The sequence below is a fragment of the Ochotona curzoniae genome, unplaced genomic scaffold (genome assembly GCF_017591425.1).
Source record: "Ochotona curzoniae isolate NIBS_2020 unplaced genomic scaffold, NIBS_Ocur_1.0 contig_3520, whole genome shotgun sequence".
Lineage (NCBI taxonomy): Eukaryota > Metazoa > Chordata > Mammalia > Lagomorpha > Ochotonidae > Ochotona > Ochotona curzoniae.
Window position 1 is genome coordinate 17,733,198 of NW_024465894.1, and position 25,771 is coordinate 17,758,968.

General features: G+C 52.0%; 3 protein-coding genes and 5 non-coding genes across 11 annotated transcripts in view; 7 read left to right on the top strand and 1 right to left on the bottom strand.

Annotated features, from left to right (window-relative positions):
• Positions 1 to 5,601, top strand: part of TMC2 (transmembrane channel like 2) — a 44,648-nt gene extending 39,047 nt beyond the window's left edge. The window contains exons 17-20 of the mRNA XM_040981721.1: positions 2,100 to 2,225; positions 4,267 to 4,345; positions 5,111 to 5,228; positions 5,435 to 5,601. Coding sequence (XP_040837655.1) covers positions 2,100 to 2,225; positions 4,267 to 4,345; positions 5,111 to 5,228; positions 5,435 to 5,601 — 490 coding nt within the window. The remainder of the gene's footprint in view (positions 1 to 2,099; positions 2,226 to 4,266; positions 4,346 to 5,110; positions 5,229 to 5,434) is intronic.
• A 9,476-nt stretch (positions 5,602 to 15,077) lies between these two features.
• NOP56 (NOP56 ribonucleoprotein) lies at positions 15,078 to 20,551 on the top strand. Of its 3 annotated transcripts, XR_005884025.1 has the most exons (13): positions 15,119 to 15,192; positions 15,352 to 15,441; positions 15,736 to 15,850; positions 16,685 to 16,846; positions 16,999 to 17,197; positions 17,552 to 17,739; positions 17,823 to 17,974; positions 18,084 to 18,184; positions 18,543 to 18,691; positions 18,922 to 19,043; positions 19,250 to 19,387; positions 19,529 to 19,648; positions 20,098 to 20,186. XR_005884025.1 is itself a non-coding variant. In XM_040981726.1 (12 exons), the coding sequence occupies exons 1-12, from the start codon at positions 15,190 to 15,192 to the stop codon at positions 20,467 to 20,469; spliced, it is 1,791 nt and encodes a 596-aa protein (XP_040837660.1). In that variant the 5' UTR covers positions 15,078 to 15,189; the 3' UTR covers positions 20,470 to 20,551. The 3 variants fall into 3 exon arrangements, 2 of the variants coding, with proteins under 2 accessions (XP_040837660.1, XP_040837661.1); XM_040981726.1 differs by lacking the exon at positions 19,529 to 19,648 and having other exon boundaries at positions 15,078 to 15,192; positions 20,098 to 20,551; XM_040981727.1 differs by having other exon boundaries at positions 19,529 to 20,191.
• LOC121157510 lies at positions 16,521 to 16,592 on the top strand. Its single transcript, XR_005884039.1, has one exon. It is a non-coding gene; the product is annotated as a small nucleolar RNA SNORD110 (small nucleolar RNA).
• Positions 17,296 to 17,436, top strand: LOC121157551. The gene has a single exon (XR_005884071.1). It is a non-coding gene; the product is annotated as a small nucleolar RNA SNORA51 (small nucleolar RNA).
• LOC121157509 lies at positions 18,246 to 18,331 on the top strand. The gene has a single exon (XR_005884038.1). It is a non-coding gene; the product is annotated as a small nucleolar RNA SNORD86 (small nucleolar RNA).
• LOC121157546 lies at positions 18,762 to 18,832 on the top strand. The gene has a single exon (XR_005884066.1). It is a non-coding gene; the product is annotated as a small nucleolar RNA SNORD56 (small nucleolar RNA).
• LOC121157545 lies at positions 19,092 to 19,171 on the top strand. Its single transcript, XR_005884065.1, has one exon. It is a non-coding gene; the product is annotated as a small nucleolar RNA SNORD57 (small nucleolar RNA).
• Positions 20,552 to 20,555: 4 nt separating the features above from the next.
• IDH3B (isocitrate dehydrogenase (NAD(+)) 3 non-catalytic subunit beta) lies at positions 20,556 to 25,468 on the bottom strand. Of its 2 annotated transcripts, none has more exons than XM_040981729.1 (12): positions 25,405 to 25,468; positions 25,203 to 25,283; positions 24,979 to 25,077; positions 24,757 to 24,877; positions 22,922 to 22,982; positions 22,713 to 22,845; positions 22,472 to 22,605; positions 22,276 to 22,378; positions 22,036 to 22,182; positions 21,733 to 21,827; positions 21,577 to 21,637; positions 20,556 to 20,683 (listed from the first exon to the last, which is right to left on the bottom strand). In XM_040981729.1, exons 1-12 carry the CDS (start codon positions 25,438 to 25,440, stop codon positions 20,603 to 20,605), a joined length of 1,152 nt encoding a protein of 383 aa, XP_040837663.1. In that variant the 5' UTR covers positions 25,441 to 25,468; the 3' UTR covers positions 20,556 to 20,602. The 2 variants fall into 2 exon arrangements, with proteins under 2 accessions (XP_040837663.1, XP_040837662.1); XM_040981728.1 differs by having other exon boundaries at positions 20,556 to 20,950.
• Between the last annotated feature and the right edge of the window lie 303 nt (positions 25,469 to 25,771).

Sequence of the window (25,771 nt, forward strand, 5' to 3'; positions counted from 1 at the left end):
CCACAGGCTTTCCTGTGAAACCTAATAGTGTTGGCTGTTGGGGTTTCAAACTGCTGGTTCCTTTTTTTTTATATATTGGAATAGCTACACTTCCCCTATGTATTTTTGGGAGTAAGTAACTTGTTTCTGGTTTCTCAGCTCCACAGTACAATTTTGCCCAAGATGAATCATACCCACAGTCTCACAGTCACCAGATTTTGATTTTGATACTGAGATCTAGGGATTTTGAACTCAGGACATTTAGAGGAGATTTTCAACTTTAAGTTGATGCTGTAATAAGTTGAGAATTCAGACATAGGGATAGGATAGGTATATTTTGCATGTGGGAAGTGTATGAATCTTTAGGGGTCAGAGTACAGATTGTGGTAGGTTGAATAATGGCCTTTAAATACACCAGGGCCCTAATGCATGGGACCTGTGATGTTTCCTTAAATAACAAGTGGGCCTGTGCCATTGTGATTGAGTTAAAGGCCTTGTGATAGGGAGGATTATCATGAGCTATCTAGGTGGATCCTGAATAACAGATGCACTTCCAAGAAGGAAACAGAGGGCCACCTGCGATATGACAATGGAAGCAAGAAGAGACTGGAGATGCTCTGTGGTTGGATCTGTAGAAGGAAGAAGCCACGAATCAAAGGCAGGCAGCCGTAGAAGCTGAAAAATGGAAGGAAACACACCTGGAGAGCCTCTCGAGAAAGGGGACAGCCATGCCAACACCTGGCTGTGAGCTATGAAACTAAGGCAGACTTCAGCCTCCAGAATGTTCAAACAATCCACTGTGTTGCTTGAAGCCGCCAGTGTAGGAACTTGTTGTACTAGACACTGCAAACTAACACAACATCTGTATCAATGAGTAAAGAATCCACACTTACCCATGACTTGAAAGCATAATACTTGAAATCCACTTTTTTCCCTTTGTTTTTCCACAAAAACCATGTATGAGTAATACAATGTCATGACATAGTGGCACCTGTGACACCTGAAGTGCTGTCATGTCATAGAGGCATCATTACAGTGTGTGGTGTGCTGCACAGCAGTCCGAAGCAGGAGAATGGCCACACGTGGTCTCTGACACCATTGCTCATCTCTGCCCTCACAGCACCAAAAAACCACAGGCCATTATACATGAGTGGGCATGGTTGTGTTCCAGTAAAACTGTTTACAAATACCAAAGTTGGTACTTCAATAATTATGTGTCACAAGATACTCTTTAGATTTGTTTTCAGCCACTCAAAAATGTAAAAATTATTCATAGCTTACAGAGTTTATGTTATAAAAATAGGTGGCAAGCTGGATTTATCCATGAGCTGTTGCCAGTCAAATGCTATATCTAAAGTTTATAGGAGGACAACACGGGCTGCCAGTAACAACATTTTGGCAGGCACTAGAACTAGGCCCAAATGAGCTCAAAGCTACCCCACCTTTGCAGCAGAGAAATTTCTTTAATGAGGAAAGCATTACCTGTCTGCTCTTATACTATACTACCTACTAGTCACTTGACTATTGGGTACTTGACATACATGACTAAAAGACTGACTTCTTAATTTTATTTCAACTGATTTTTAACTGGTTGTTCACAGCCACAAATGACAGTGTAGTCCCAGTGAGGACAGCCAGGATATTCAGGCAGGCCTCAGGAGTACAATTATACAGATGGTGTCCCACAGTAGGGAGCAAGGATTTGAACCCAGAAATCCCAATCCCAAAGCCCACTTCTTGGTGCCAGCCAGGAGCCACCAACATAGGGGTGTCTGGACAGACATTTGTAGAGCCAGCCAGCACTGAAGCATCCAGGCAATCTGGTCTCCTGGAGCTGTAACTGAAGGTCGACTGCGGTTACTCAGAGAGGCACTGTGAAGTAGTTTCCATGCGGGGAGTTCAGAGGAGGTCCTTTGCCGAGCATGTTACTACATCATGGGCAATTTTCTTCCATTATAGTTTGAGCAAATCCCTGTTTATCTTGCTGGAGGAGCCAGAACAGACACCGAGTTCTGGCTCCTCCAGCAAAATGGCAGCAAGCAGCAGTTCTAGGCCTGTTGGTGTTGGGTGTGCCAGATGAGCTAAGCTGCACACTGTAACACATCCTCTCTTCTTTCCAGTGGGAAAAACAGAATGTACGACGTCCTCCATGAGACCATTGAAAATGATTTCCCGACCTTCCTGGGCAAGATCTTCGCTTTCCTTGCCAACCCAGGCCTCATCATCCCAGCCATCCTGCTGATGTTGTAAGTGACCCAGGGCCCAGGGCTCCACCACAGGCAAACCAGCCCTTGCAACTGAGACTTCCTTGGCAGGTCCTTCCGTCTTAGCCTCTTGGTCTGCATTCCTCAGAAGCACACTCTAAGACAGAATTCAAACGCAAGTGTGTTACAGAGGAGTGGGTAGGGAATGGAGACAGGGAAAGGGAAGTGCATAATGACCATTCTGATGGCTCCGCTCTGATCCTGCCAGGGAGGTGCCTCAGCCTCACCTCTCCCTGCAGGTATAGGCCACCAGTGAGTGCTCCCATCACTCACTGAAGGGGGAAATCTCTAGAGTTGGAGATTTTGCCCAGTTATGTTCATGGGCTTGAGAGGAGCCACAGAGGAAGAAAGAGGGTTTATTCCAGTTCACATTTTTGGAAGTTCCCGAGCCGACATCATCCCATCCCATTGGTCTGGCTTCTGCCAAAGGCCATGAGTGAATAACTGATTGCAGAGGGAGGCTCATTTGGTGACCCAGAGGCTGAAGGAACAGCTATGTCAAACTCGGCTTAGTCAGTGCTCTCAGGCAATTTTTGTCAGAGATGAGAGCTTCTTAAAATCTTCTTGGGCCAAGCAAGATGGCTCAACAGGTTAATCTTTCCCCTTGCAAGTACCATGATCCCATATGAGCACCAGTTCATGTCCTGGCTGCTCCACTTCTCATCCAGCCCCCTGCTTGTTACCTAGGAAAGCTGTGGAAGATGGCCCAAAGCCTTGGGACCCTACATCCATTTGGGAGACCTGGAAGAAGCTCCTGGCTCCTGGCTTCAGATCAGCTCAGCTCTGGCTGTTCAGCCACTTGGGGAATGAATCAGCAGATGGAAGTTCCTTCTGTCTCTTCTTTCTGTAAATCTGTCTTTCCAAGAAAAAAATGAATCTTTAAAAAGAAAATATCTCAAATCTTTTCCAGAAACATGCAGGGCTCTGGGCATGGACAGAATCCAACAAAGCATGCGCATGACTTTCTAGAGTCCTAGGAATATCTTGGAGCTTTTAAAATCCCATCCTCTGTGCGTGTGTGTTGTATTCCTTATTTCTTCCTTTTAAGCTTTCTCATTAGCCTATTACATACCCCAACTGCTATCCACTACCTCACATGGTCATGATGTTAATTTTTAAAAAAGATTTATTTTACTTGAAAGAGTTATACAAAGAGAGGGAGAGAGAAAGAGAAAAATCTTCCATCCTTTGGTTCACCCCCTGAATGGCCACACAGCCAGAGCTGAGGTGGTCCAAAACTGGGAACCAGGAGCTTCTTCCAGGTCTCCCACATGAATACAGGGACCCAAGGACCTGAGGCATCCTCTACTGCTTTTCCAAGCCATAAACCTGATCTCTATCTGGAACAGAAGTGGAGCAGCTGGGACTCAAACTGGTGCCCATATGAGATGTTGGTTCTGTGCCACTGTACCAGCTGTAGTTATGTTCATTTGTATACATTCTTGAAGAAAAGGCTGTTCGCACTGTTGAGCTTTGCAGAAATGAGGAAAGGAAGGGATTAGTGAGTTGAAATGCTGCCAAGCTCCCTGTTCTTGCTGAGATCCTCTGTTTTCCTTGAGTAGACACGCTAGATACGCTGCACACCTGGCATTAATTTCAGAGTTCTGAGGAAGTTGATTCTGGCAATCTTCGCTTTGTATTCTTCTTATTTTTATGGTGGAGATCATTTTCAGAGGTTTTACCCCTGCCATTATGGCCAATGTCTGGATTGAAATTTCGTCCTTGGACAGCCTCTGACAGACCTCTTTAATATCATCATCCCTGCTAACTCCATGGTTATCTCTTGTGCTTTGGATAATGTCCACCTGCCTGTGTGCTACAATTCCCCGAGACATTCAACATCTGTTGCTTCTCCTCCTCAGAGCTCCCTCCACCTCTGGCAGGTCTGATGGGGCCAGCCTCCCCAGAACCCAGGGAGAGTTCCCCAGCTGCCCCAGGGCCACTGGCCTGGAGGGGAACTGGAACACCCAGCCTCAGCTAGCCTCCTCACCCAGAGCCCAAGTGGCACATTTTTTTCTTGCAGCCTGGCTATCTACTACCTGAACTCAGTTTCCAAAAGTCTTTCCCGAGCCAATACCCAGCTGAGGAAGAAAATCCAGGCGGTGAGTCTGTTGGGAGTTTCATCCAGGGGAGTTGTGACGGTTTTGGTTTTCACTGACTTTTACTTTAAATTCGATTTTTAGGTAAATGGAGTTTTTCTTAAACCAAACCCAAACAAATCTGTCTTACAGGATGTAGCCTTGCTTTCTGGGTCTTGAGGGGTTGGAACAATGATGTGGAGAGGTAGCCAGGAAGTGAAAGAAATTCAATGGGGCCCACAGAGGTAGGACAGGATGAATCTCAGGCCCAGAATGAATCCTACAGATGAAAGCAGTGCAGATTCTAACAGAAACACTGTGGCTAGGACACTGTGCCTGTGCGCCTTGGTTTCGCACGTCTCCTGGGTCCCATCACCTGAGCCGCCTCCCTCAATGTCCCAGCTGTAGGCTGACTTCTGACAGCTCTCCCATCCCTACTCCACATACCCCGCAAGATCAGGCCCTGACCAAGTCCCATGCTCCTGCCTTCCAATTTCTGTCCCTCTCATCCCCTCTGTGTGGCTGCTGGTTGTACACACCCTCAGTTCTTTCTGCCTGCCTCTCTGGGCTCCTGCCAGATACAGAGACCATTAAGATAGGATTGGAGTGGTTCCATATCCCTCCAAATGCTGTGCACATCTGGGAGCCTTGAGCTGTCCTCTCCTAGCAGAAGTGAGAAGCAAATAGCAAGTGGCTGCAGGTGGTTAGCAACCCCATCCTGCCCTCCAGTGCTCGCCCTCCTGGGGCCTGTGTCCCTGGACCAGACCCAGAGTCCGTCTTTCCCTGCAGCTCCGTGAAGTCGAGAAGAGCCACAAATCTCTCAAAGGCAAAGCCACGGCCAGAGACCCAGGGCATCCACTGGAAAGCAGTTCCAAAAATGCCATCCCACTCCAACTCACCAAGGAAGGTAATTTCTTTTTCATGGTGAGCACTGTCTGCAAGGCCATATGAAATGTGTCAAGAGTCCATGATGTGACATGAGGCTAACAGGAAACTTGAGTTTAGAATGCTGACAATTATTCACTAGGAAGCTGCAGGGCCGCTCCAGAGAGCTCCAGTTCAAACTACCCACAACGTCTCTCCTCCTCTTTCTTGTCTTGGTTCATTTCCCAGAAACCACACCTCACTCTGCCAGCCAAAGCCAGACCCAGGACAAGAAGGCACAGGACCCCAGGATGGATGCCAGTGTCACCGGCAGGAGCATACCATCTGCCTCCCGGCACCTCCCTCGAGCTCATTCCCCTGGTGTCAGAGCAGATCCTGGCCAAGCCCGGTCATAGGCTCATCTGTGGAGGTCAGGCTCAGGAAAGGGTGCCCAGAGGCCTCACTACTGATAGTAAGACTCAAAGGTGCACGGTGTAGGGTGAGGGGGCGCTGAACTCTGGGCCCCAACTCCTCCCCACAAACTTATTTCATTTGTGCTAACAAGGACACTTTGATGCATTGTCCCAGCCCTAGCAGGGGAGCTGGCGTCACCCCTGTGGCAACCACTGTCACCTGTATCTTGATACAGACAACTCCAGACCTCACGCTCACAGTGGCTTCCCTTGGCTCCAGAATCTGGAAGGAGGACACAGGCCCTCGCCGCCCACCCTTGTAGACCTTGTCTGTGGGGCTCTGCAGGGTCCTGGGTTCTGTGCTAACTCGGAGGGGGCTGCAGAGGGGACTGTGTTTGTGACCACCACCTCTCTCCAAAGGATGTGAAGCAGTTTAAGCAAAATGTCCAGGTCACTTCTGAACCACCAGCATGTGGGCCTTGTGCTCTAGACATTTTGGATGCTTCTTCCTCCTCAAATCTACCAGTCACCCTCCAGACCTCTGCTCCAAGGCCACTCTGCATGAGCTGCAGAGTCATTCCAAAAACCCCACCTGCTCAACCCAACTCGGCCGGCAGCAGCACCATAAGGACATCTTCCCAGTCTTCCAAAGCATCTCTCCTGTTCTCCCATGCTGTTTTAGTGCCACAAGTGAAGCCTTTATCCCACTGCACTACGATGAGATGGGATCAGGACCACGACAGAAAAGTGGCTGAGCCTCACTAATGTAAAACCCAGGCTGTGAATGGCATGCAGTGAGCAATGGGAGAGGCCTCGGCCAAAGGCACTCCTGCCTCCCAGAGTCCAAGCTGAGCCACACAAAAAAACACCGTAAGAACAAGCCCCTCTGCTTCCACGGCATTTCCCATCCCACTGGTCAGGGAACGAAAATACAAAATAAAAACAAAAACAAAACCTACCTTCCCATCACTGTCTCAGGACAACATGCTCACAAGTTTCAGAGTCAAGGTGATTCTGTCATCTCTATTCCAGCGCAAGCCTGCAGAGACAGGAAAATGGGTGACATCCCCAAATCCCGCTTAGGGCACCTGTTGCCACTAAGCACAATGCATTGGAGCTGCCCAGTAGTGAGACAAAGCAGGGGTAACAACAGTCTTCTTGTTGACCTAAAAGAAACAAAATACTGTACAAGGCAGAAAAATGTTTTGCATTCACCAGAGTATAAAGGGCATTTGATAATCTGCTTATCGGTGCCTGGAAGATGGTTTACTTGACGCATGTGGCAAAGGTATGACACAGAGCCTTGTCCCTAATGCTTCTGTGACTGCTTGGCATCTCATCATGATTCTCTGCTGGGTGTCTCTCAACGGTGTAGGCCTCAGCCTCGTTAGCAGGGACAGCGGCTTAGCAGGGAATGGGGTGACCGACCAGGACTGGCCAACAGGTCCGGGTGCCTTGCAGACAGCTTCTTCCTGCCACTACTCTGTGTTGAACATAGTGTAGCTGCAGGATGCAGGAACTGTGTCATCTTACATCTCCACAAGGGAGTCCCGTCCCTGAGCCAGACATCCTGCCATGCCACAAGGTCCCCAGGAGTTCCCAGGAGAACTCCAACAACTGGAAGTCAGGTACCACCAGGAGGCAAGGCGGAGATTTTAAAAATTTCATAAGCTACATAATGAAAATAACCTTGGGATCCTACTCAACTCCTTCCTCTTCCTAGCCCAACCTCACATCTTCACACACTCTGCAATGGTGCAGGAATGGAGACTAATGTCCAAGAAATATAGCATAAATCATCTCATCCAAGCTCATCTCAGGGCAAAGCCAAAGCAGACACTGCAAGGCCTCGTCTCCATAGAGCCCAGGGCTAACTCCCAAATATAAAACTGCCCTGTGCCACCTGCTATATTCTACTAGGAAACAGACGGATCTTGATCTGACCTACCTGAGACCTTGTTGTGACTTAGAAAATGAGACCCTGTGGCAAAGGCTTTATCCCCAGAGTCCTATGTGCAGGGACTAAGGGCTGAAGGTAGGCCTTGGATAGACTCATGGGGCTGTCAGCTTTTGTACTGTGACCTCCAAAATCAAGAGCTGGGGAAAAAAAATAGTAGCTTATCTCAGGAATTCTTTGTCAAGATGAAAATCCAGAAGGCTCAACACAGGAACCCAGGTGATCTTCTCCAGCCAAGCAGGAATGGAAGGTCTAAAGAGGACCACCAGGCCAGCACCGGGCCCTCAGTTCCATCCTACAGAGATAATGCCAGCTGCTGGGGAAGGGAACAAGAGGGGTCATCTCCTAGAGCCATCAGTATCCTAGTGACTGCTAGCAGGCATCCAATGTCTACCAATACGTCCAAACACCCATGACAAACACAGACTCCAACCAATTGTCCTGTCTTAATGGAGCACGATTTTATGGAGGGAACATAGTGCTTTATAATAGCATATCCCTAAAGCATTGACACCTTAAAGTAATCACTGTGCAGGATGAGCATTTGGCCTAGTGGTTAGGATTTCAGTTTGTGCACCCATGTACCACACCGGGGCGCTTGGGTTCAATACCTGGCTCTTCTTCTGACTTGACCCTTTTGGCAGTGCAGACACTGAGTGATGACAAAAACGGTTTCCATTATTGGGCTTCTTCCAGGCACATGGGAGACTTACATTGAGGTCCTGGCTGGGGCAAGCGTTGGCATAGAGGTTGAGAGACCGCTGCACTCTGTATCAGTGTTCTGCTGCCACTTCCAGCTTGCTGCCACTGTGTAGCGTGAAGGGCAGCAGGCGATGGCTCAGGGACCTGGATCCCTGCCACCAACACAGAAGACCCAGATGGAGTTCTGAGGTCCTAACTTCAGCTTGGCCTTGCACTAGTTGTGCCTATTTGGGGTGTGAGCCACCAGAACTGAAGAACTCTCTCCTCCATCCCCATCTCTCTGCCTTTCAAATAAAATATTTTGTAAACTAAATCAGGACTCAAAATAAATGCAAATGAACTAAATTTTCTAGCTAGAAGGCAAAGATTATCCAATGGATATTTTTAAAGCCCATAGATTTTTAGATTTTTTAAAAAAAATTTCTTGCAAAGTCAGTTATACAGAGAGGAGAGACAGAGAGGAAGATCTTTTGTCATATGGCTCACTCCCCAAGTGACCACAATGGCTGGAACTGAGCCAATCCAAAGCCAGGAGCCAGGAGCTCTTCTAGGTCTCCCAGGGTCCCAAGGCCTTGGGCCATCCTCGACTGCTTTCCCAGGCCACAAGTAGGGAGCTGGATGGGAAGCAGGGCCGCTGGGAATAGAACTGGCGACCACATGGGATCCTGGTGCATGCAAGGCAAGGACCTTAACCACTACGCTATCGCACCAGATCCGAGATTTAGTTTTAAAACCTAAGGATTTGGGGGATATAGATGTTATCGTTTTTAGCTTCTCGTAAATATCATCAAATGTTCGAGGTTATGGGGGCATGTACTTGGTGCAGTAACTACAGCGCCACTTGGGACACCCATGTTCCTTATCAGAGTGCTGGGGTTCAAGTCCCAGGTCTGCTTCCAATTCCAGCCTCCTGTTGATGTACACCCTGGTAGCCATCAGATGATGACTTAGTACTTGGGTCCCTGCCACTCATGTGGAAGACCCTGACTAAGCTCTAGGCTCCTAACTCCAGTTTAGATTAGCTGCAGTCTCAGCCATTATCAGCATTTGAGCAGTCAAGCAGCAGATGGGAGAGAGTGCCTGTCTTGGTCACTGTGCAACTCAAACAAAAATAAAAATTTAAATGTTTTTAAAATTGTAGGTTGAATTTGTTTTTCAGTGCTGGGAATAGCTCTTCCTGACACCCATATGCAGGATCACACAGGGCCATTTGTCCTCCAGTACAGCGACTTTGTGTCCAAGGTCACACTTGGCTACATGAAGTCCTCAGAGTATAGAGACTGATGTCCCTGAACCAGCTCCTTGCAGTGGACTCTACACAGCCAACCTCCAAACGTTACTGAGACAGGTCCCACAAGGTGATGTGTCTGAGAGAGTGTGCCCAGTGTCTAGCAAATAGGAAGATACTGCATGCTCAGAAAAGATGGAGATACTTTCAGGCCCAGGTTGTGAACACAGCCTCACTCCTACACAAAACCTCTACCCTGGGAACCCTCATCTATTGCTATCTTCAGCATCACTTCCAGAAAATACAAGCAACCCAGGGCTGACAGCCTTCCTGGGGAGCCCCTCCTTCCTCTGCGTCCATACAGAGCCATGGCCTTTGTGTGAGTCAGGACCGCGGAGGGCGCCGGGGCTTCGTTGCATGGTTCAGCAAAGGGCCCAGGAGCTGCCGCCGTGGTAAGGAGTTTCATACCTGCACATTGAGTGTAAGGTGTCCCCATCTTGTGGTGGGCCCACGCAATTTCCTTCCCTCAGACTCTCCTGATTGTTATGTCCATAGATCCCCATTTATGCTGAATAAAAACAAAGTTAATTTACACCAAAACAGCATCAAGGTCATGTGATACAGTGCATGCTCCCCTCCCAATGGGTGAACAGGGTCACCTAGAAAAAGACCCACATGCCCCATGGCTCCTACCGGCAGGCACATTCCTGGCAAACCTGCAGCCCCACTCAGACCTGCCCACCCAGGCAGCACACACTCAGTTGAAATCTGTTCTGCAAACTTTCTCCTCTACTTGGATTAATCTCCAACCAAATGCTGCTTGATGCAGGATCAAGAATCTCCTCAGACCCAAACCATTCATCCCAGCTTCCATTCAAAGCTTTTCCCATTCTAAGTTCTGTTTTTGTCTAACTACTGACTGGATGAATTTAACGCCCCACAGGAATTTTGCTTCCACATTTTCTCCATTCTCACATTCTCCTGTGACTTAAAGTACCTTTTAGCCACAAAGCCCACCCCTGCTCACTGCCCCAGGCTCCTACTTGGTCAACCTCCATGCTAAGGCATTGCAGTCTCTGGGTTATGTCTTTAACTTGGAGATCATGGGTTTTTATTACCACTGTTTCCATTTTTCATTTATTTGAGAGCAAGAGAGACAAAGAGGTCTTCTCCAGTGGTTCACTCCCTAGATATTAATGACAGCCAAAGCCAGACCACTCCACAGCTGGGAGCAGGGAACACAACCTTGGTCACTCACGTGAGTGGCAGGAACCCAATTACTCAAGCTATCACTACCACCTCCCAGGGTGTGTATAGGTGGGAAGTTGGAGTCAAGAGCTGGACTTGACCCAAGGACTTGAACCCAAGCAGTCCAGTACGTGATGAGAGGTGAACACCCACTCCCAACTGCTGTTTTCATTCACCCCCCATCCTCTGCATGGGTGGCTCGCTTGCTTCCCTTTCTGCTCCCCATCACCTCTGCACCAAGGTCCTCCATGAGACAATGCAGTGCTCCCTAACACTTGCAGCATCTTTTATGATGTTAATTTAATTTTGATTTTTACTGTGTTCCAAGTACTTGGTATACAGTATACACACAATTTTTTTTAATTTATTAATTCTTTAATTGCAAAGTAAGATTTGCAGAGAGGAAAGACAAAAAAAAAAAAAGGTCTGCTTTCTGGTTCAGTCCCCAAGTGGACACAATGGCCAGAGCTGAGCTGATCTGAAGCCAGGAGCTTCTTCCAGGTGTCCCGTGTGGGTGCAGGGTCCTAAGGTTTTGGGCCGTCCTTGACTGCTTTCCCAGGCCACAAGCAGGGAGCAGGATGGGAAGTGGAACAGCGGGGATATGACCAGTACCCACATGGGACCCTGGCAAATACAAGGTGAGGACTTTAGCCATTAGGCTACTAAGCTGCGCTCCACACAAATTTTTAATGAATATAATAACTGATTGATCTCTGTAGCTTCCTGAACACAAGGAGTTAATAAATGATTCCTCATCTGTGTCTTGATTTTTAACTATTTGTGTCCTCTTTCTCCTGAGAGGTTCTTACGTAGGAAGCTTGGTCCCTCGGCTGGTAGGAGGCAGTGGATCATAAAGAGGTGGGTCCCGGTGGGAGATCCTTAAGTTACTGGGAGCCAAGGTCTTTTCCAGCGACACCTAGTAGATCTCCCAAGACTCCTGCTCTCAGAGTAGACCTCACCCTACTTACCTCCACCTGTTTTCTGGCTCAAGATGCCCCAACACACTCTATCATCTCCCTCTGCTATTGGGACCCTCCAAAACTGTGAACTCAAATAGATTTTTTGTAAGTAGCCTGGGTGAGGTAATTTATTCATGACAGGAAGCTGCTTCATAAGAAACAATGTCTGGTAACACACAGGTCAACTGAACTCAACTGTTTCATTGGGCTCAGAAAATAGAGATGCTGCTTCAGGCTCATCTCTCTGCTCCCTTCCCCCACTGCACTCCCTCCCACCCCCACTGCGGCTCTGATCTTCCTGTCCAGAAAGTGCAGGTTAAAATGACTCCTCTGGGCCTAATGCACATACAAGGATGCCTGCCATCAGGGTCACGCCAGCCTGGAAAGAACACACTGTCCCTTCTCCATGGCAACCAGGCTCTGCATGCTAACGTGTTCTCATAAACCCCACTGCTGTTTTGAAGAGCTGGGGAGGAGAGGATTCCGACTCCATTAAAGCCAGAAGGATTGGAGATGCTGATCAACAGCAAAAAAATGTACACACTGCGGCCATCTTCCCCTGGTTTCAACACTTGATCAACAAATCACCCAGTTACCATTAGAACATGGAACTAGCACAGAATCACCTTCTACTGGTTAAATCCAATCACAGACCCAGGCCAGAGAGGTGGGGGAAAACACAGGGCCTGGATCATGCGTGGCCATCTTGGGAGGCCATTCCCACTCGTGGTCCATTATCTTCCCACTCCTCCACGCCACTGTGGGCATCAACTGAACCTGAATGGATAGTCTGCCTTAGAACAACGGAATGGATTCTGGCAGGCAGAGGAAAATGAAGACAGAGGCACCAAAGACTGAGCCCACCCGTGGGGAGGATCTGACCTAGGCAGGAACAGTGAGGCTGACAATCAAGGAGGGAAGGATCTAGAACATCACACACTGGTAAAAACCGCCCAGAGGGCTGGGATCATGGTTGTTAGGGTAGGAATTTGAGTAAGCTGAGAAAGCTGAAGGAATGCTGCATACTCCCTTATCCCAACACTATCCTTTAGCATAGCACCTGTGGAAGCTGAGGACTCCAACCCACCCAAGTCTGACTGGGGCTATCTTTTGACTCCCAGGTTTTTATATACTTTATGTGTGTACATAAGAAAGTTATCTGTACATACACATTAAAAAAAACCCTATTTATTTATTTGAAAGGCATTGTTACATAGAGGGAGACACAAAGATCTTCCACCCACTTGTTCACTCCTCAAATGGTCACAATGGCCAGAGCGGAGCCAGTCAGAAGCCAGGAGCTTCCAGGTCTCCCATGTGGGTACAGGTGCCCAAGGACTTGGGCAGGGAGCTGGATTGAAAGTGGAACAGCCCGGCACGATGGCCTAGCGGCTAAAGTCCTCGCCCTGAACGTGCCGGGGTCCCATACTGGTGCCGGTTCTAGTCCCGGCAGCTCCACTTCCAATCCAGCTCCCTGCTCGTGGCCTGGGAAAGCAGTCGAGGACGGCCAAAGCCTTGGGACCCTGCATTTGTGTGGGAGACCTGGAGGAAGTTCCTGGCTCTGGATTGGCACAGCACCGGCCGTTGTGGTCACTTGGGGAGTGAACCATCGGACGGAAGATCTTCCCCTCTCTCCTCCTCTCTGTATATCTGACTTTGCAATAAAAAATAAATAAAATCTTACCAAAAAAAAATTGGCAACTGGCACAAACATGGGATAATGTTTATATATAATAAAGGTAGTGATTTTATGTGTTATGCCGTGGTGCCAACCCCATATGTATGTACTTCTATGTATATTTATGTATACATATGTATATCTTTTTTTTAAAGATGTGTTTATTTTTATTGGAAAGGCAGAGATACAGAGGAAGAGACAGAAAGGAAGATCTTCCATCCAATGATTCACTCCCCAAGTGGCCACAACTCACTCCCCAAGTGGCCACGACGGCTGGAGCTGAGCCAATCCGAAGCCAGGTGTATCTTCCAGGTCTCCCACATAGGTGCAGGGTCCCAAAGACTTGGGCCGTCCTCAACTGCTTTCCCAGGCCACAAGCAGGGAGCTGGATGAAAAGCGGGGCCACCAGGATTAGAACTGGGGCCCAAATGGGATCTTGGCGTGTTCAAGACAAGGACTTTAGTCATTATGCTATCACGCCAGGCCCTACATATGTATATCTTACAGTGTGACACCCTTTTCTACTTTTTAAATTTTTTATTTGCAATAAGGAGGTTATACAGAGACACAGAGAAAATTTTGTCTGCTGGTTCACTCCTTAAAAGGCTGCAAGCACAGGAGCCAGAGCACCACTCAGGCCTGCCACATTTCGGCCTTCTTCCACTGCTGTCACAGACAGTGCAGCAGAGAGCTGGATCAGAGGGCTTTCAGAGCAGATGCCATATGCCATCGCAGCTTTGCTACCCACCATGCTACACCAGCCCCAAATTTACACACATTTTTAAATGTTTTAGACACCTGACTTCTTAGTGGGTAAGCACCTGTAACTTCAGCAAGAGTTAGCACTTTTTGGAAATAACGAAGTAGTTGAAAAACTGACATCTTAGGGTTAGTACTTAATACTACACTTGCAATCATGTTTAACTTGGTGTATTCAGCCAAGTGAAATAACAGATCGGCTCTGCCAACTCCACTCTAAAATATTAAATGCCATAACTGAACTGTCATCCGGACATAAATAGGTTTGGACTTTTTTAACTCCTCACTTAAAGCAAAAGGGGTTTCAAACAGTCGCCTGAGCGCCCCAAAGCCGCAGGCAGGACACGGAAGCAGCGCCCACGCAGGTCGTGAGCAACACGTGGCCTGCCAAAGCCGCTCCCGTCCGGGAAGCAGAGAACAAGGGGCCGACCCCGCAAGACGGGCCGTGGCCCCTTCCCTCCATTACTGCCTGACCAAAACCCTTTCTTAAAGTAACCGAAGTAACCCCTTCAAGCCGCGGTGAAGCTGCCAGAAGCCATGTTCCCCGCGTGGCCTGAGCCAAGCCCCATCCCGTCCCGGAGAACCTCGGAGGGCGGTCCGCGAGTGGGCGGCGGGGCCTGGGGTCCTTAGGGGGGTGGGGCGCGCGGAGTGGCCAGGAGCCCACGAGGACCCACGCGGCGGGAAGCCGGCTCGCCCACGGGCTCGCCCACGCTGAGCATCTAGCCCCTGCGTCACTGCGCTTCGTCGCCCACCCCTTATATTCGGAAAATAAGGGACATCGGGCTACCACCCGAAAAAGCTCTGCGTCCACGCAGTTCCGCGGCCTGCGAGGGCCTCACCGAATAACGCGCGTCCCAGGCAACCGCCGAGACCGGAAAAGACCGGCTCGCGCGCGCTCCGGCCGATACCACCTCAGGAGACTGCCCCTACGAAGTCGCTAAAATGGTGCCTTCCCCGGCCTCTGATTGGCCGACGCGGCGGGAGGCGGGGCCTCGGGAGCCCGGTTCTGCGCGCCAGAGCGCGCCTAGCCGCATTGCGAGCCGGGCGAGGAGCGGACGCCATGGTGAGGAGTGGTGAGGGTCGCGGGGCCTCTGGGAGGCCGTGGTCTGGGCCGAGATTCGAATTCCAGCCCAGGCCCGGAGCTCGGGCTTGCCTGGGAGTCGGGGTGCTGGGCGAACGTGTGGGTTGCGCTGACGTCTGCTCCCCTGCTGCCCCGTTCCAGGTGCTCCTGCACGTGCTGTTCGAGCACGCGGTCGGATACGCGCTTCTGGCGCTGAAGGAAGTGGAGGAGATCAGCCTGCTGCTGCCGCAGGTGGGTGGGTGGGATAGGCCGGCTCTCCCGGCCGCACCGCAGCCCCTCGGCCGTGCGCCCCCCGGCATGCACCGCGCGCTCCCACGTGGCCGGCAGCGCGGGGAGAAGGTGGGGGGGGCGTCCTTACCCTGTCGCTGGGACCCGGGATCGCCTTAGAAATGAGCCTACAGAGGCTGAACCCTGCACGTGGGCCGGGCGGAGCCATCCTGGTTTTTGGAATAATGACGTCCGTGGCTCGACTGCGCCCCGCGGGCTCGAGCAAGGGAGGGAAGCCATTCATCGTCTTTTCCGCAGGTGGAGGAGTGTGTGCTCAACCTGGGCAAGTTCCATAACATCGTCCGTCTCGTGGCCTTCAATCCCTTTTCCTCGTCCCAGGTTGCCTTGGAAAATGCAAATGCGGTGTCCGAAGGTAAGCGGGCCGCCGGCAGGTGTTTGTGTGTGTGTGTGGTGGTTTCGGCCTGTGTGTCCTAGGTCGGATGTGTGCTGGGCACACGCAAATGTTGAAATTAAATGGGTAAGTGTGTATTTCACATGTGCAGTAAATGTACTTCTGAGCCTTTGGTCGCAGAAGGTAAATTGGCATATGACATACTTTGAATTATGCGACACTTGTTTTTTAAATTATGTGCCACTTTGCTGACACGGTTTCAATGAGTAATTTAATGGAAAGGCAGATGTCACCCCCCAGATGGCTGCGATGGCCAGAGCTGAGCTGATCCAAAGCCACGAGCTGCTTCCGGGTCTCCCACGTGGGCCCTGAGACCCAAGTCCTTGGGGGCCAGCCTCGGCTGGCAGCCGGGCACTGCGTCGGAAGGGGAGGTTGCAGCACCGCAATAACTTGGCTACTGTTCCATGTCTATAAAATGCTCTCCCATGTGTTCATTAGTTCACAGCTTACTGTGCCTAATTAATAGATGAAGCTTTACCACAGGTGTGTTTGAGACACATACGTCTAGTTTTGGGTATGGAATCCATTTGCAGGGATTTATGCGGAGTTGCCTGCAGGCATAGCAGTCTGCTGTGTTACACACTTGGGCAGCCAGAGTCCAGCTTCTCCCATGGTGGAGTCGAGCCAGGCTTTGCAATGATGACTCAAAAAAATCTGTCAATCCCCTGAGTACTGTCATTGATGTCTCCATGTCTCTGAGCAAATGCCTGGAGGGGAGGGGCTGAAGAGACTGCCCCACAAGGGTCCCCCAGCCCCCTGCAGCTAGTTAGTGGGATCTGTGTTCTCTGTCCTGAGGCGTCGTTCACGAGGACCTCCGCCTGCTACTGGAGACACATCTGCCGTCCAAGAAGAAGAAGGTGCTCCTGGGAGTGGGGGACCCCAAGATCGGTGCTGCTATCCAAGAGGAACTGGGCTACAACTGCCAGACCGGAGGAGTCATAGCCGAGATCCTGCGAGGTGAGGCCAGTCCTGACCACAATGCTCTCTGAAGGGCTTCTCTGGGGTGATGGGGGGTAGCTGCTTAAGGAGGTCTTCTCCTGGTAGGCTGGCAGCACCCCGGGAACAGGAGCCAGCTGAGTGCCCTTTGTGCCCACACATCTGCCCTCCAGGAGTTCGTCTACATTTCCATAATCTGGTGAAGGGTCTGACTGATGTGTCGGCATGTAAAGCCCAGCTGGGGCTGGGACACAGCTATTCTCGTGCCAAAGTGAAGTTCAATGTGAACCGGGTGGACAACATGATCATCCAGTCTATCAGCCTTCTGGACCAGCTGGACAAAGACATCAACACCTTCTCCATGCGTGTCAGGTAATGAGTTCAGGCCACCCTGGCCGTGGGTGTTGGGCCTATCACTGGGGATTCTGATCGGGACTGGCTGGCTCAAGGGGGTCGTACTGTGAGGGCTGGGCCTCCCGGTGCTTACCACAGGCTGTGTTCTTACACACTGGCTGTATAGGAAGAGGAGGCAGAGCAGACCTTCCCCATATACACCCCAGCCCAGGCCCTGTACCCCATGCCTGGTCTGTATTGTGAATGGGGAAACACGGAATTGAGGGGTATCGAGTCTGGCCTGTTTCCTTTAGGTGGACAATAGGGGTGGAGGGGTCATGGCGTGGTTCAGAGGGGTGCCAGCTGAGCCGGGCAGTGACCGACTCTCCACAGGGAGTGGTATGGCTATCACTTCCCGGAGCTGGTGAAGATCATCAATGACAACGCCACCTACTGCCGCCTCGCCCAGTTCATCGGGAACCGAAGGGAATTGAATGAGGACAAGCTGGAAAAGCTGGAGGAGCTAACGATGGATGGAGCCAAAGCTAAGGCCATCCTGGATGCCTCGCGGTCGTCCATGGGTCAGTACAGAGCCCCGCGGCCAGCCCCAAGTGGAGTACTCAGACAACCCGGCACCTGCACTGGCTCACACTGCTGTTTCCAGGCATGGACATCTCTGCCATTGACTTGATCAACATTGAGAGCTTCTCCAGCCGCGTGGTGTCGCTGTCGGAGTACCGCCAGAGCCTCCACACGTACCTGCGCTCCAAGATGAGCCAGGTCGCCCCCAGTCTGTCAGCACTCATCGGAGAAGCGGTATGTCCCAGAGGGCACAAAATGGAGAGGGCGGGGCTGGGAGGTGTGTGCACGGGATCATGCAGCCTATCAGGGAGCTGCTCTGACCCGTTCCCCAAACCTCTTCCAGGTGGGTGCACGTCTCATTGCTCACGCTGGCAGCCTCACCAACCTGGCCAAGTACCCAGCATCCACAGTGCAGATCCTTGGGGCTGAAAAGGCCCTGTTCAGGTACCAGTGAGGGCACCTGCCAGTGCTCAGGTGCCACTTCTGGTGCCAGTGCTTATTAGGGAATCACGGTGATGGCCAACTAGGGCGCCCTGACCCCTGCAGCCCTCTGCAGTGGGAGTGATGGCCGGTCCTGGTGTCTGAGTGATTCCCAGGGCCCAACAAAGGGACCAAGTGTCCATCCAGGTCAGAGCTGTCAGATGCCCTCCCTCTGCCTCTGGGAGCTGGGTTGGCCATGCTTCAGCCCGGCTAGAGGGGCACTCTGGAGGCCAGGTGGGAGGGGAGGAAGCGGGAGGAGCTGCCATGGCTGGAAGGGGATTGTGAATGCTGATCTTCAACTCTCCGCTGAATGTTCTCCCAGAGCCCTGAAGACAAGGGGTAACACACCAAAATATGGACTTATTTTCCACTCCACCTTCATTGGCCGAGCAGCTGCCAAGAACAAAGGCCGCATCTCCCGCTACCTGGCCAACAAATGCAGTATTGCCTCGCGAATCGATTGCTTCTCTGGTATGGGAGGGATGGCAGTCGCCAGGAGAAGGGGCTTGGCAGGGAGGGGGGACAGCCACCTTAGCAGCTTCTACAATGATGGTCATATTTTTCGTCAACAGCAGTTCACCTAGTGAGTGTTGAGACTCTGGGTCTGAGTGAAGCTAAGGGTAGAGGGAGGGGAACTCCTGTGTTTGGGGGAAGTTGGACCCTAAGGGCTGATCCTCCCTGTTCACCACACACACACCCAGAGGTACCCACAAGTGTATTTGGGGAGAAACTTCGAGAACAAGTTGAGGAGCGACTATCCTTTTACGAGACTGGGGAAATTCCACGCAAGAATCTGGATGTCATGAAGGAAGCCATGGTTCAGGTCTGTGTGTATGGGCTCACTCGGGGTGTGGGGTCTGCAGCTGGCTGTTGGAGATGATGAGCCATCTTATTACCCTGACCTTGTGGCATGGAGGCAAAACAAAATAACTGATTTAATGAGCCTGATCCAGTAGAGCCAGCAGCCATGGGGTGCTTATTGGGAGAGGCAGGTGTCCTCAGCCAGCCTCAGTGCCTCTCTGTGCCCAGGCGGAGGAGGCAGCCGCAGAGATCACCCGCAAGCTGGAGAAGCAGGAGAAGAAACGCCTGAAGAAGGAGAAGAAGCGCCTGGCAGCACTGGCGCTGGCATCTCCGGAGACCAGCAGCAGCACCCCAGAGGAGTGCGAGGTCAGTAGCAGGGCCACCCCGGGAAAGCCGCCCAGGTCACAGGACTGGCCATAGCAGAGCCAAGGATGTGCTGCGTGGAGCCATGGTCTGGATCCCAGGCCTGTGGACTGAAACCTCTCAAACTGCCTCTTGATTCTATAGGAAGGAGATAGGTGCTGAGAGAACTTGCTCAAGAGCCCAGAGAGCTGGTTGTAGCACACGCCCGTCCCCTGGGCACGTGGGCTCTGTCCTCGGCTGCCTCCCAGGAGTCCTCAACCGGGGGTAGTGTAAACTCTGCTCTTGTTCTCAGGCGTGTGTCCGGAGGCGGTAGTGTCTCACAGTGGGGCTGGGGGCAGGGAGGTCTCCAGGTGCCAAGCCAGTTTCCCCCCAGTCCCTCTGGGTTCTCTTCACCTAGCAAGGGGGTTTGTGCTTAGGGTCCCCTCTGGGACTGACCTGAACAGCATGGTGGGCTTTTCTGCAGGCCATTAATGGGCTGAAATACTTTCTCCAGAATTTCTAGCGGGGAATAATGTTGGATGGACTTCCAAATGTATACCCGCACAACTAACATCCCTTCCCCAGGAATATTGGGCTGTTGTAAGGGAATTTGGCCAGTTTTTCTGCCCTGTGGCTGTGATGGCTGGGACTTTCCTATGGGGGGGTGTGTGTGTATGCGAGCACCACAGGTGACACCTTTCCCTAAGACTGGGCTCCCCCATCTTACCCTTTAGGAGGTGCATGAAAAACCCAAAAAGAAGAAAAAGCAAAAGGCCCAGGAGGTTCCTCAGGAGAATGGAATGGAAGAGCCAGCGGTCTCTTCCTCCAAACCCAAGAAAAAGCGATCTTTTTCCAAGGAGGAGTTGGTTAATAATGACCTGGAAGAGGAAGAGGGCAACGCAAGCCCTCCCAAGAGGAAGAAGTCCTCAGCCCAGGAGGAGGTGGTGGTGAATGATGTGGAGGAGGTGGGCAACAGGAAGGTCTCCAAGAAAAAGCGAAAGTTCTCTTCCAAGGAGGAGCCTGGTAGCAGCCCTGAAGAGGCTGCTGGCAGCAAGAGCAGCACCAAGAAAAAGAAAAAGCTCCACAAGGCCTCCCAGGAAGACTAGCACGGACACTGCTTGGAGGGTACCCCCCCCAAGGCAACCCTTCCCAACCTGTGCCTCCACCCCAATAAAAAAAAAAATCACATCTCTCAGTATATTGTTTTTATTGAGCGCCATACATGACCAGGGGCAGGGCCTATGGGTGGGGCAGGGCAGCAATGACAGCCTCAGTGAAGTCGTGGCAGGTGGCATAGCCACCCATGTCAGAGGTGCGAACCTGTGGGTGAGAATTACCATCATCCTGTGGCCTGGGCCCTGTCCCTAACAGCCCCCCACCAGCAACACTGTTCCCTAAGGAGCCAGCCCCAGGACGACCTGGGCTCTGCCCAGAGGCGAGTATGGTCCACTGCACACAAGGGGTGTATGGTCCCGGTGAGGTTGGGAGGACTACGGGGCTCTAGCCCCCATGGGGGTGCAGATGGCCGATGACAGACTTGATGAAGTCGGTTGTGGTGCTGTAGCCGCCCATGTCTCGAGTCCGCACCTACAACCACCAGCGGCGACAGCCGTGGGGAAGGAGAGAAGACAGCCCATGAAGTGTGGTAGGGCAATGTGACCAAGGAGATGGATACCAGGAGAGGTGACATGGCCACAAGATGGTGATGTAGCAAAGATGGAAGGAAGGGGCCGGGCTTGGAAGGGCAGGGCCAAGTCCCAGCCTTTGCCAAGCCACCAGGAGGGTGGTGCTGCTACCCAGGCAGAATGGGAAGGCTGAGCAGTAAGTGAGGGAGGAAGAGGTACATCAGAAAGGATGAGGTGACCTTGGTAGAAATAAGGAGACAGAGCAAGAGGCAGCAAAGGGGACCACAGCAGAAGGGAGGCTGGCCAGGGCTTGCCTCACACTACACCCCGGTCAGCCACAGGTGCTGCCTGCAGATGCCCCTGAAAGATCAGTGGATGAAGCAGGAGAGGGCGGCCAGCAGATGGGAACCCAGGGCAGCCAAGTACAGCAAGAGGATGAAACAGCCAAAGAGGGAGGTAAAGAACAGCCCCGAAGAGGAACAAAGGAAAGAGACAGCAGATGTTCTGGGGCCTCGAGAGAAAGCAGGCACCTGCTTCAGCTTGCCAGCGCAGGGCCACAGCCCGGAGCTCAGCAGCCTCCCCGCTCACCTTGCCAGCTTTGATCACCTTCTTCACGGCTTCTGCAATCATGCTGGAGTGATGTTCGAGACTGCCAACAGGTACGTGACGAAACTAAGGCCATGCCCAGGACCACTGCCCACTAAGGATGCCCAAGCACCACCACCTCAGCCTCCCAGTACCTACTTGAGATGCCGCAGCATGTTGGAAGCTGACAACAGCATGGCTGTGGGGTTGGCGATATTCCTGCCCACTGCCTGGGCAAACGGGTGCCGGGCTCCCTGTGGAGGGGTAGACCAGAATGGGAGGAGGGTATGCAAAGGCTGAGCTCAGGACAGAGCATTATGTAGGAGGGTAGGCAAGGGTCACTGAAAAGCAGCATAGGGACAGTGGAAGAGCAGCCAAGGTCATCAGAGAAGACAGTGGTGTTGGAGTGGCAGGTCAGGGGGATGGCATGGTCAGGCTGGGAGAGGAAGCTCGCTTGCTTACCGTCTCAAACACAGCATACTCAGCACTGTAGCTCTCTCCAGGGACCACACCAGCTCCCCCGACCAGGCCAGCAGCCAGGTTATCGATAATGTTCCCATAGAGATTGGGCATCACAAGGACATCAAACTGGTAAGGGTTCTGCACCAGCTGGGTGAGATGTGGGCAGGAAGAGCAGCAGTGAGGTCACTGGCCGTACTCCCTGAGCCCAGAGGCAATGGGTGGAGACCCAGAGGGCCTCACCTGCATGCAGCAGTTGTCTATGATCATTGTCTCGAACTTGATTTTGGGGTACAGTTCGGCAACTTCCTCACAGCACTGCAGGAACAGCCCATCCCCAAGCTTCCTGCTCGAGGGTCAAAGGGAAGAAAATCCGTCAGGACGGTGTTGGGGGCTGCCTCCCCAGATACCCACCCGTAGGCAGAGCCATGTCCCTCACATGATGTTGGCCTTATGGACAGCTGTGACCTTGTTCCGCCCCTTCTTGGTGGCATAGTCAAAGGCAAACTTCGCAATGCGCTGAGACTTGGTTCGAGTGACAATCTTCAGACACTCAATCACGCCCCTGGCACTCTGGGTGACATGAGAGAAGCAGCAGGTGGTGGTGGGATTAAGAGTAAGGAGCAGCTCCACCTCTCGCCTTCCTCTGTCCCTGCCCTCCCTAGCTCCCAGGGCCTCACCTCATGTTCCAGGGAGCTATACTCCCCTTCTGTCTGTTCTCGAATGATCACCAGGTCTAGGTTGTTGTGCCGAGTCTTGTAGCCAGGAAGCGACTTCACGTGGACCACATTGGCAAACAAGTCCAACTTCCGCCTAGAGGAGGACAGAGCCATCAGCTCGATGCCAGGTGCCCGTGCACTCCTCTGGCCATGCCCCGTCTCCCACTTACCTCAGCCGCATATCATAGGAGGCTAGTTCTCCTTTATACTCCATCGGAGTATGGATCTTTCCTGCACAAACCAAGCAAGGGCAAGCATGTGAGGCACTGGGATCCAACGCCCCCAGGGACACAGCTAAAGCCTGACTCCCAGCTCCCACTCCCAAACTGGTGCCTCTAGCTGCCTCTGGGGCCGAGAGGCAAGAATGCAGGCGAAACAGAGGAACTTGCTGCCTTGTTTTTCATCACCGGATGTACTTTATGTTGAAAATTCTCAATGACCCAAAATAGAGGTCAGGGGCCTGGCACGATGGCTCAGTGGCTAAATCCTTGCCTTTCATGTGCCAGGACTCTATAAGGGCGCTGGTTTGTATCCCAGTTGCTCCACTTCCCATCCAGTTCCCTGACTGTGGCCTGGGAAAGCAGTCAAGAATGGCCCAAAGCCTTGGGACCCTGCACTCGTGTGGGAAACCTGGAAGAAATTCCTGGCTGCTGGCTTTGGATTGGCTCAGGTTGGGGCACAAACCAGCGCCTTCTCTCCTTCTCAGTAAATCTGCCTTTCCAATAAAAATAAAATAAATCTTTAAAAAAAAAGGAGGACAGATAACATTTTTCTCCCTAAGAGCCTTTGTTTCATACAGGTTAAGAACAGTAGGAGCTCTGTGACCTTTCTGGGTGTCTCTGTGTCTACTTATTTGACATCTGTCAACCAGCACTTAGCGAGTATCGACTACCTGCCAAGCAATAGGGATGTGCTAGCCCCAAAACACATAGCGCTCAGCCTTCCAGGAGCACGGAATGTGCTGGGGAAGATCAGAGTGTGGAAGACCTGGCGAATACCACAGGGAAGGAATCCCCCGGGTCTGCCAGGGGATGTCCCAGGGAGCTGGCACCTCAGGCAAAGCTTAAAGTGAAGTAAATCCAACAGGTACCTTCAGTCTAACCTGTCCAAACCCTATATCCCCAAACCTGTAAATATGACCTTTTCTGGAAAGAGTATTTGTAGACATAATGAAGAATCTTAGATGAGATCATCCTAGATTAGGATGGGCCCAGTGACAAAGGATCAAATGCAAAGACTCCAAGGCGGAAGTCCTAAGAAGCCAGCAGCAGGGACTGGGGAATTGATTGTTCCTACACCAGAAGCTGCAAGAGACAGAAGGACTTTCCTGGAAGTCTTGAGAAATGTGGCCCTGTCAATACCATGAGGACAGGCTTTTAGCTTCCAGGACTGGGAGAGAATGTATGTGCTATTTTTAAGCTACCAGGTTCCTGGTATTTTTTAATGGCAGCCACAGGAAACTAATACAAGGCATGAGCAAGAAGGATTCTAGTAGCATCCAAAGAACAAGGTGCTGGGCAGGGGGAGAGCAGAAGTCAAGACAGCAGGTGGAGTTGCACAGTCTAATCTGATCAGAGCACACAAGCACGTGGGGGGCAGGGAGCGGGAGAAGCCCCAGCAGAAAAGCTGAAGCCAGCCGATGGAGAACTCCCTTTGCTCCGCTCCAGCTGTGCTGAGCAAGGTCATCCCAATCTGAGACGTATAAGGTGCGCAGATGAGGAAGGAAAGGAAAGGAAGCCAAAAAAAAAAAAAAAAAAAGGCTAAGGGGACATGAAGGAGGAAGGAGACAGAAGGGAAGACAGAAGTAAGGGAGGGGGGTGCTCTGACATTCTAGCAGCACAATTCCCAAGATGTTAAGACAGGAGAATGGAGCAGACCCTCAGGGCCTCATTGATAAATGCCCGGGGGCAGTGGTGTCCAGTGTGGGGAAAGCAAGCAGTGTCCACCTTTAATGCCAGGTGAACTTAAAGGACCAAAGGACCCCCAGGGCAGACACCACGCCTACCGATAATGGCCACCTTGTTCTCTTTCATGGAGCTCAGCACCTGCTCCAGCTTCTCCTCCGAGGCCATATTCTGCACCTCGCTCAGGTGATGCTCCTGGAATTCCACTGGGACAGCCGCAGCCTAGAAGGAACAGGTCCTTCCATCACCTCTGGGTCCCGGGTGGCCCCCCGGGTGGGTCCTCTCCAACCCGCACCCCGGGCATCCCAGTCAGGCGCCTTCACCTTGAACACCTCCTTGACGGCGTGCATCAGCTCAGGCCCCACGCCATCGCCCGGCAGCATGGTCACCGGAAAGGCCCCCTCCACCCTCACATCGTCGGCCTGCGGGAATGGAGGGGACAGGGACAGCTGCAGCTACAGCCGGGTGGAGTGGGGACACTCTCGGGGAGAGCAGGAGGGGGAAGATAGGGATGCGGACGGCCAAGAGGCCACACCGGGGCGCGAACCTGGCTCGCCGAGGCAGCGCGCGCCGCCGCCGAGGTACTCAAGCTTCTCCATGCGCCAGGGCTGCGGGCGGCGACCAGCACCTGCGACAGACACGCCGCTCAGAGCTGGGACCATCCCCTCCCCGACCACCCCTCTTCTGTCTCGTCTCGGGACAAACCCTCTGCTCCCGCGCCCCAAGCCCGGCGTGTCCCTGAGCCTCACTCGGGTCAGCCAGCGGACACCGCTCAGCGCCGCCATGTCCTCCGCGGGAAGTCGCGCCGGAAGTGACGCGGCAAGAACGCAGTGCCCCCGCAGAGCTGGCGTCTTGCTCTGCCGCAGCCCTGGGCTCCGTGGGCACTGCCCGATCCTCCTCCTCCTCTTCCTCCTCCTCCTCGTGTTTTTCCTGACGGGAGGATCTTGGACGTTTGAACATGTTGTCTATTACGTCATTTTCTGGAACAATATGTTGGAACTTTCAAAATAGCATTAAAGGCAGAGTAAGTGACCTCATGTCTGTCAGACGAGAACCCGTGTACCAAGAGGTTGGGAACCAATTCTGTGGAATCTGGCTTTTCGTAGTGTTTACAGG